The 10,371-nt window shown below is 42.4% G+C and overlaps 1 protein-coding gene across 1 annotated transcript; it reads left to right on the forward strand.

Annotated features, from left to right (window-relative positions):
• The first annotated feature begins 11 nt into the window (after positions 1 to 11).
• On the forward strand, positions 12 to 9,733 carry DYNLRB2 (dynein light chain roadblock-type 2). The gene is made up of 4 exons (XM_006941755.5): positions 12 to 135; positions 2,785 to 2,860; positions 8,554 to 8,721; positions 9,490 to 9,733. Exons 1-4 carry the CDS (start codon positions 133 to 135, stop codon positions 9,531 to 9,533), a joined length of 291 nt encoding a protein of 96 aa, XP_006941817.1. The 5' UTR covers positions 12 to 132; the 3' UTR covers positions 9,534 to 9,733.
• Positions 9,734 to 10,371: the final 638 nt, after the last annotated feature.

Genomic DNA, 10,371 nt, shown 5'->3' on the forward strand with positions numbered 1-10,371 from the left:
ACCCGCGGACACGCAGGCGCGTTGCACCCGCACTTCCGGGAGGTCACTTCCTCCCCCGTCGCCTAGCAACGGCTGGAAGCGTTGCTGACTTCCCGGGCAGCGGTGACGCCGGACTGAGCCGCGTTTCGCACGATGGTAAATCTGGAGCCTCCGTCTGCGACCCGGCGCTTCAGGGGAGCCGACGTCGGGGATGGGGGGGGACTTTCGCTGCCCTGCCCCCGAGGCCGTCCCTCGCCAGCCGGTCCGGGGGCCGTGGCGAAGGCTGGGGGCTCTAGAAGATTCTTGGAGAGGCGACGGGGAGACCCTGAAGGAGGGAGAGGGCGACCTTGGAGGGGAGAAGAAGATGCTTAGATGGGGGAAGCTATCTTGAGGGATAGATATCAAGGGGGGTGGCTCTGGCGAGTGGAACTTGCGGGGTGTGGATGCCGAGAAGGAGAAGAGAGAGACTGGGGGGATGACAGATCTTGAGGGGGTGAGAGAGCTCCAGAGCGAGGGAAGTTTGCAAAGGAAAGAGGCGAGAGGGAGAGAAGTCAGATCCTGGGAAGGAAGAAAGGTGCCCCAGGGAGAGCAGGGGGGGTGAGGAGAAGGGAGAAGGAGGCGATACTGAGAAAGAAGAAAAGAAAAGAAAGAGGAAAGGGAGGAGAGAGATAATAAATAAATCAGGAAACAGACAGAAAGCGGAGACTGGGGATAGCTTGAAGAGGAGCAAGGTGAGTTTTTTAAGAGAGGTGAAAGGGGAATGGAGATGGGGATTAAGAGATTGTATTGGAGGGGTGCAGAAATCACGGAAGAAACAACTGGAAGGAGAGAGGGAGAGGCTGACAGCAGAAAGAGCCGTTTGGGAAAGAAGTAAAAAAAAAAAAAGAAAAAGATAAAGGGGGGGTTAGTGGTTGTAGGGAGCTATGCACATTGTGTTAAAGACGGCCAAAATGTGATACTGGATCCCCTGTATCACTCTTGTGCTTTGGTGCAGTGTTTCCCAAAGTGAGACGCAAACAGTAGTTGCTATGTAAAATAGCTCAGAAATAACAAATCACACAGAGCGAATCACACCTGAGGAAGTTACTCCTCTTCCATTTTTTTCCCCCAGCCTGGAGACTGTATCCAAGAAAGCTCCTGGCACTGTTAGGTCCTGAGTACCACTGTCATTTGGTATTTTCCATGTTTCACCTGAATATCAGACCTCAGGCTCAGACCTGTCTTTGGGGTAGAATTTAATAATATGCACTCTCTTCATTTTATTGGTTCTTACGGTCATTTCTGTCTCGGACAAATAGTCAGCTTTCCATTTGCGGTAGTGATGTGTAGTTGTAGTTTCCTTGTGAAAATCCATTTGTTTTTTAGTAGCTTTTAGTAGTGAGATAATTTAAAGAACATGCTGGGTATATAATATAGATGATATTCGTAATGGCCAAAAATGTGACTCCAGTACACAAACGCCTGAAATTCAGCAAGCACATGCCGTAGGTGTGGAAAAGAGGAAGTCAGTGTTCCTGCCCACATCAAAGGCAAAAGAAAACTATCTTTAAAAAAAAAATGTTTATTTATTTTGAGAGAGTGTGTGAGCAGGGGAGGGGCAGAGAGAGAGGGAGAGAGAATCCCAAAGCAGGCTCCACACTGTCAGTGCCGAGCCTGAAATCACAAACTGTGAGACCATGACCTGAGCCGAGATCAAGAGTCAGACACTCAACCAGCTGGGCCACCCAGCCGTTCCGAAAGAAAACTGTCTTTTGACTAAAGTAGCATAATGTTTACCCATTTGAGGTTAGAAGGGAAAAAAACAAACCCTCATCAAGACACCCTGCAGGATACTGCTTGAATTCGGACTATCCAGTGATTACTCAGGAGTCATATGCAGGTCTGAAAAAGATTATTTGTGATTTTAGCATTTGTAGAAGGGAATAAAACTGGTAACAAGATAGTCTGTGCGTAAGATTAATTCAGAAAGCTGAGTTTAAAACCCAGTGGGGCTCCAACATAATCATTCATGGGTGAACATTCAGCTTGCACTGAGACCCAGGCACGTTACCAAGAGAATCCTGGGATATGTTGTGTTTACAGAGTATCCTGAATTTAATCATCTGAACTCCCAAGTAGGTAACATTTAGGAGTGGGAATAAGATTTCTCATTAAGGGATACTTTTTTTTCTACATTTATTTACTTTGAGAGAGCGCACAAGCAGAAGAGGGGCAGAGAGAGAGAGAGAGAGAATCCCAAGAAGGCTGTGCACTGTCAGCACGGAGGCCAACATGGGTCTTGATCTCACGAACCATAAGATCATGACCTGAGCAGAAATCAAGATCCAGATGCTTAACCAACTGAGCCACCCAGGCACCCCTAAGGGATACTTTCAGACAGAGGGAGATAATGACAATAGCTCTGTAACTATTTAAAGAAGTGTCATACAGAAAAGGATTTTTTCATACGAATACAGAAAGATCAATGAGTGAAACATGAATGGGAGCAGATTTCTGTCCAATATAGAGAATGCTTTTCCAGCAAATAGAGACATTAAAAATTGAGTGAGCTCTTGTGAGGTAGTAAGCTCTCCTTCTCTAGAAGAGTTCACACCAAGAGATGTGTCAGAGTTGTATGCGGGAGTCTTATGCAGGCTTGGAGACAGGACTTGGCAGTTTCAAAGGTCTCTTCCAAAGGTCTGAGATCATAGTATGCAGTACCTTAGGTTAAGGGGACGGGGGAGTAGGTGTCTTTCTAAACATTTACTTTAGGATTAGGGTTACCGCAAAGACCCCTTTGGTTAGTTGCCTTCTTGATCTCTTCAGGCGGAGGTGGAAGAAACCCTAAAGAGGATCCAGAGCCATAAAGGGGTGATGGGAACTATGGTCGTGAATGCAGAAGGTAAATATATCACAGGATGCCTTCTAGATACACACAAGCCAAACAAGGACCTGTTGGCTGTGCCTTGCCTAAGACAGACACCTTAGAATTTGAAATGTAAAGTTTATCTTCTGTGTCGTAGCTATAACATGTACTCACCAAATATCTATTATTGAGTACCTCCTATATACCAAGCACTCTGCTAAGAGTTAAAGATATAAATATGAATAAAACATGTCTAAAAATATCTCTGTATTCCTAAGAAACACTATACATGTCTAATCTTTAAAGCTTTGGTAACTCCTCTAATATTTCAGGGATACCATTGAAAGTATATTGAAGATAGGGAGAATATCATTGTTGGCAGTTAGTTTTTATTTTAACATTATAAAGGGTGCAGAGTTTCAGTCTTCCTTTTAAGTGAAATTGTTCCTTTACCACACTTAATAAAATATTTGAGAATAAATTTTAATACGACTTACAGTATAGTCTTTGTGGATATAGTATAAAAGGGCCAACGCATGTCCACCTAGGAGATCCGTAAACTTATACCAGAAACTTGCTCTCTCTCGTCCCACAATCCCTGCTAACAATCCACAAAGCCTTTTCTCCGGCACACTGCTATGTGCTCAGCTATGGTGGCAAACTCTGCTAGTTTCATTGCTAATTCAGGCATTTGCAAAGGCAAGAAATACCACAAATCCCAGAGCATTAGTGGAAATTAGAGTAGCTACTTCACATAACTCACGGCGCAACCACAGAATTGGTGAATTGCCATGGCACACAGAGTGCTTTGCAACAGAATCTCACAGCTAATCATTATTTTTGGCACAAATCCATCAGCAAATATTTATTGAGCAACTACATACTACCGCCTGTTTACATTCAGACTTCAATCCCTTAGCAGTTAAAGACAGAACACAACCTACTTCACTGAGGGTTTATGATAGTTGGATGAAATGTTAATTGTTGGGTGCCTAGCACAGTACCCAACACTTAACAGAATTATAATTAAATAGTTCTCAGCATGCGGACATTTTTAATTGATTTGTACAGCGACAACATTTGATGTGTAAATAGACCATTGGATGTGTTTTGCAAATAGTAAAATTAAATGAAAAATAACACCAAATGAATAAATTCACCCAGCTTGAGTGATCAGGAGGGAAGGGATTTAAGATCAGCCTTATAGGTAAGAAAGAGTTCTGCCCAGTATTTCCAGGAAGCGGTGCAGCGCGAGCACATTGTTCTGTCTGGAATGAGTCTCGTTCCTGGCATGCTCGTCAAGTCCACACACCCCCTACGACGGGCTACGTGTGGGGCTTCAGAAAGGTAATGCATTCATTTCCTTCAGCTGCCGCAAGAAGGTACCACACACTCGGTGGCTTAAAACATTAGAAAGTTATTCTCGGGTCTGCAGGCTGGGAGTTGGAATAAGGGTGTCAGTAAGGACAGCCTGTTCTCTGAAGGCTCTACAGGATCCTTCCTTGCTGCTCTCTTAGCTTCTGGTGGCTTCCGGAAGTCCTTGCATTCCTTGGCTTGTAGAGGCATCAGTCCAGTTTCTGCTTCCATCGTCCCATGGCGTTCTCCTCCCTGCGTCTGTTTTCTCTCCTTGTGAGGACCGCAGTCGTCGGATTCAGGCCCACCCTAATCTAGTGTGACCTTATCTTAACTAATTACGTCTGCAAAGACATGCTATTTCACATGCTAAGGTTTAGGATAGACTTGAATTTGGGGGGAAAAGATACTTCTCAACCCAGGACAACTCGTCTTACGAGTCACTTTGGAAGATCTTAGTCAAAAGTGTATAATCCTAGCCATACGCATCATATGTCTGAAGATGTCCATAGCCTGTGACGTGCAATTTCACTCCTAGGAATTTATCCTAAGGAGTGACGAAGAAAAAGATTTAGATGCAAAGGATACTCACTGAGGCATCATGTACAAAAGCAGTGAAGAAACAGACAAATAAGTAAATAAATCTATCCCAGCGGTACGGAAAATTTTTCATTCATTATGTAATGTTTACTTGGTGAACCACTACTCTGTTGAAAATGTTGAAGAATATTTAGAGTCATGGGAAACAATATTAGATGAAAAGCACGGAACAAAGCAGTAGCCAACATTTTCTAATCATAAACATAGCCAGCCACACAAACACACTTACAGTAAATATGGAAGAAAGGACAGGGCTATGTTACGGGGATCATCTCTGAGCGCTGGAATTACAATTGACTTTGCTTTCACTTGCTTGAAGTCTCTCAATATTTTTCTTATCCAAAGGCGGCAAAATACGATTTTTAAAACCCATTACCTTCTTCTAATTAACCCTTACTAAGATAAGATTATGTTAGGATTCGGGGCACCCTTCCAAACACCAAATTAACCATTTTCCCACAAATATAAATGAGGGTCTTATTTTTGTGGTCAGATTATTAATAACCAGAGTGTACGACAGGCATGTTTATTAATAGCACATGGTATAAGTTGTGTGAACAGAATTAATAAAATATTCCATTTCAGCAGCCTACTCAATTTTAGATGAAAGTGCCATGTATTATGGTGCAGCCTGGCAGCTTTCAGAAGACCCAGGAACGTAAATGCTGAAAAAAATTTAACTAAGATGGCGTTCACGTGTTCTTGTACACCACTAGTGGGTTTAGTGTAATTCTCAGCAAATCATTTTAACATATCTCCAGGTTTTATTTGTGGCGAGGTGGGCCTTCTACCATGTTTCTACATTTAGATCTCATATGGCATGTTAAACAGAGTCCTTTGGTTTCACCGTGAGTGAAACCAAGGCGCCCTGTCCATGACAATAAAGCAGACTTCCCAATTTAGCCCACTGCTGAGCAGTAAAGGTTTTTATTAGACTAGATTCTTTGCTAACATCGGTTTCCCATTTATACAACCATTCACAGTTTACAATATTGCAGCACTGATTGTTGAATTAGATACTGGTGAATACATATTATTTCTCAGACGGTCATAACTGTCCCATATTCTTATGTATATAAGCCTGATTTCCAGAGGCTCTTAATTTTACATATTCTTGACATTTCTAACCATCAATCATTTGAATTTCATTAGACTTTATCAGCCATCCAGTCAGTTCCTTACATTTTTGAAATACAATCAACCAAAGTACAAATACACAGTGAAGAGTACCAGCTTACTGGGATCATAAAGAGTCATATTTTAAAGTAGTGCCATAAATTCGGCAATATCCAATTCATATTCTTTGTTCTAGAAGTTCCATCGTGGGGATTTATACCATACATACACACAAATGTGAAATGGCATGCACATGGACATATTCCGTCGCCTTGCTTATTAAAGTCAAAGCCTGGGAACAGCCTAAATGCCTGCCAGGAGGATATACTTGTTACGTGTATCACAGGGCATCCATTCGACAGTCATGTGATGCAGTCATTAACACGCCTAGCCTTAGCCCTATGTGTACTGAATAGAAGGAGTTTCCAAGTGTATTTCATGAAAAATATTTTTTTTTTACAGAATAGAGAACAAACAATACAAAGAATACAAACAAAAAGATACTTGAACACACTTAGAATATCTCTGCAAGGTTCCCAAAGAAACTGGGAGCAGTGGTCACCTCGCAGAAGGGGCCATGAGTGAATTTTATACCATGTGCTAAAATTGCTCCTTAATAAATTATTTTTTAATTACCTTGCAGGGTACCAAGCAAGAGCTCAATAAATATTTGTCGATTGATTTTTTTCAAGTGGTCTGTAATGGATATGAAAACCTCCCAGAGCTTCCACAGTGTGCACTTATTATTCAGAAAGGCTAGCTGTTTTATTTATTGACTTGGATCATGAATAGACTAACTAAATAGGCCTGAGCATTGGATTCATAATCTTGTCATCTACATTTTAAATAATTTATTCTGGCTGTATTTCTGGTTTTGACACCGAGCGGTGCAGACTTTGGAGGTAGTCACTATTCAAAATAAAAACCAGTCCTCAGAAAGTGCCCTTAAAAGGTGAGTGCTTGCTACCTCTCAGCTCCCTGCCCGTTAAAGACACATGCCTTGTGATGGCTCATCAGGTGTGAAAGACATAACTGACTTCGGGGGAAAGTGGCCAAGAAATAATAATACAGAAATTAACAAACTTGATATAAAACCTTGTTTATTGAACAGATTTTCCTGTAAATATTGTCCTTGTATCGTTTGGCAAGACCTATTCCAGAGCGAACGGTTGTTTTATTTTATTTTTTTTTTTATTTTATTTTATTTATTTTTGGGACAGAGAGAGACAGAGCATGAACGGGGGAGGGGCAGAGAGAGAGGGAGAGACAGAATCGGAAACAGGCTCCAGGCTCCGAGCCATCAGCCCAGAGCCTGACGCGGGGCTCGAACTCACGGACCGTGAGATCGTGACCTGGCTGAAGTCGGACGCTTAACCGACTGCGCCACCCAGGCGCCCCGCGAACGGTTGTTTTAAAAGAGACCGTTTCACGGTCAGAATGGAGGTCCTCAAAGAGTTTCATGAAAAGCTGGTAAAATCGTTAGTTTGTAAGAGCGTTCCACTCTTGAAATCCCCTCTTGTTTAACAGCTTCTGGAATTGCATTCTCTGAGGGACGACCCAGAGTTGTCTTAGCCTCTTCCACTGATCGGCCTTCATTCGGGTGCCTGTGGGATCTGACAGCCACCCCACATTCACCTTCACGTGTCCCCCTAAATTAAAGGCACGTGTGCAAATGGAATCCTTGCAATTCCCTGGCTGTCTGCTAGTTCTCACAATAATCTGAAAGCCCTCTCAGACGAGACACGATACGCGTAAAATACCCAGCACGGCACCTGTTAACAAGTAAGCGCTGAGCACCGAGTGACCAGAATTGAGCTGGATTGATTTGAACTGAATTGAATTATACTTGCATATTTGTCTGGCTAGATTTTCCCAGTTAAATTAATAGGTTCAGTTTTAAAATCGCATAATGGAACAATAGAGCACACGAGCAGCTAAATTTAAGAATGCTTAAGCCAAGAGTGAGCGCAAACCAGGGAATGCCCAGCAAAACCACAGTGTCTTTGCTGCTGGATTCTCTAATATAAAATGTAAGGTTTGCAAAATACCGTATGAGGAGCCACAGCGTAATTTTTAAAATCCCCTTTGGATACACTCCTCAACGTGTGCTATGATATCCCCTTCTGTTGCTGGCCTCAGGGGAGGACATTAGCACCACGTCAGGGACCAAGCATTTCAAAGCAAAATGGCTATAGACCGACTGCTTGGAGGAGGGCATTAGATAGACTAATATGTGAACTCAGTTGTGAAATAATCAGTGCACAGCTTCCAAATAATGTGTGCACGAAACCCAAAAAACAATACCTACCAGTCTAACAATAGGGGATTGGTCAAATGACGGTATTTTATAAAATAGTGCACAGCCGTTAAAAATAATTTGAGGACCGTGTCACTGACAAGAACAGCTCGGGTATGCTATCACTTAAATGAAGAAAAAAGCAGTAGTCCAATTTGTCATGATGGTTTGTCACAACTACATTTTAAGACCCACGTACACACAAAAAGACCGGGAGGAAAGAAACTAAAATTGTTACCAGTGAGTGATGTCGGCCATAACTTTTTCTTCCTCTTTAAAATCATCAGTATTTTCCGGTATATCCACAGGGTGCACCTTCCTTTGACAGTTAAAACTTTTAACCCAAAAGTGACTCTTGTAACAGGCATTCCTATCCGAACAACCTTGGACAACTCGACGACGGTTCAGTACGCGGGTCTTCTTCATCAGCTGACAATGAAAGCCAAGAGCACGGTCCGTGACATTGATCCTCAGAATGACCTCACCTTTCTCAGGATCAGGTCAAAGAAACATGAAATCATGGTAGCCCCAGGTAATGTGGCGTTTCACTTCATATTTAAAGCATCTTTCTCCTTTACTGGATAAAAGCTCTGTTTCAAGGAACTGGACATACAGATTTTAACCTGCAATATGGCGCGTAGTGTTCTCCAATTACAAAATGAAAGACGTTGGAAGGTGAAAAACTCAAGCTGGCAATTTTGTGAAATTAGCGACAGATTTAACCTTTGAAGAATCTGAATTTTTCCCATTTGCATTTATTACCAGTAATCAAAATAGGGGTAATGTAGGGAGTGGATCAAAGCCCTGTAGGGTCTTAAACCCTCCCCGCGAGAGAACACGTTCACCAGGCCTGCCTCAAGACGGCAGCCATAGAAACACTCCTCTCCTTGAAGGAATTACATTCACAGTGTTCACCAATGTCTGCGTAACACAGGACTCGTGCTTCCAAATCTAGTCTGGAACAAACTTCTCTAGAGAACATCTATAACATCAGAATTACCCATATACTGTGTTCTCACCCTGCTGCACATCAAAAGCACTTGGAAAGCTTTACAAAAACAGTTATTGATACCAGAGGCCTTACCCCAGGCCGGTGAACTCAGAACCTCTGGAACTGGGTCCCGGCTCATGGTAGCTTTTGAAAGCTCAGCAGGTGATTCTGATGTGCAACCAGGGTGGGAAACCATTGGTCTACAGAGAGTCCAAGTGATGTTTTGAAGAGCAACGCAGATTAGCTGAAGTATTCACTTAGTAAGTTGAATTCTTCCAGTGGATTAACTTGGTCCATCTCTCTCCACAGATAAGGAATATCTTCTGATCGTCATTCAGAATCCATGTGAATAGACCTGCTACGGCCCATCCTGTCCTGTGATGCCCAGTTGCAAATGCTTTATTTACTCCTTAGTTATTACCAAGATTATATTCCAATCTGATCTTTCAGACATTATTTACCATTTTCACAAACTATTCTGCACGTCTCATTTAGTCCCTTTCAAATGTATCGTAAAGCTGTGATTTAGTGATGTAATAAATGAATTCTGGTATAGAGGTCTCTTTTTTTTATAGTACACCAGACTGAAGGATTCTAGTGGGAATCCTAGCAAGCCTTCCTTGCAACAGTCCTTGTAGTCTAGAAGTGTGCCAAGAATCAACGTGGCTGTGTCCTTTTCCCCATTTCATTAGCACGTCCTGGAGGTTCCATGGAGCACAGCGGGAGCTACCGGGGAGTAGGAAGTCCTCATCCTCTAGGGGCGCTAGATGCTTTCCCAGGTTAAACAAGGGACGTAAAAAGTCAGAGGCGTGGCGCTCAGCAGGGTCAGCTCCACAGCTGAGCGCCTCCTCCCACAACTCCAGAGGGTGTTTTTTTTCCTAGATATTTCAAACATTCAGAAAATAATGAAACGAATAATAGAACAAATAGAACAGATTTCCAAGACCCGTTAGAACAGATGTTAATATTTTGCTGTATTTGCCTCATATTCTCTCTTTTATTAATTAAGCCTTTTATTTTGATATATCTGAGGATTCACATGAACCTGTAAGAAATAACATAGAGATCTTGTGTGCCTTTTACCCAGTTCCCTCTACGGTAGCGCATATTTGCCTTTTGAGTAATTTTCCCACAACTTTTTATTTTCAGTAACTTCAAGCCTGCAGAAGAGTCAGAAAGAATAGCAGTCAA

This window comes from Felis catus, chromosome E2 (genome assembly GCF_018350175.1).
Source record: "Felis catus isolate Fca126 chromosome E2, F.catus_Fca126_mat1.0, whole genome shotgun sequence".
In the NCBI taxonomy this organism is placed as follows: Eukaryota; Metazoa; Chordata; class Mammalia; order Carnivora; family Felidae; genus Felis; species Felis catus.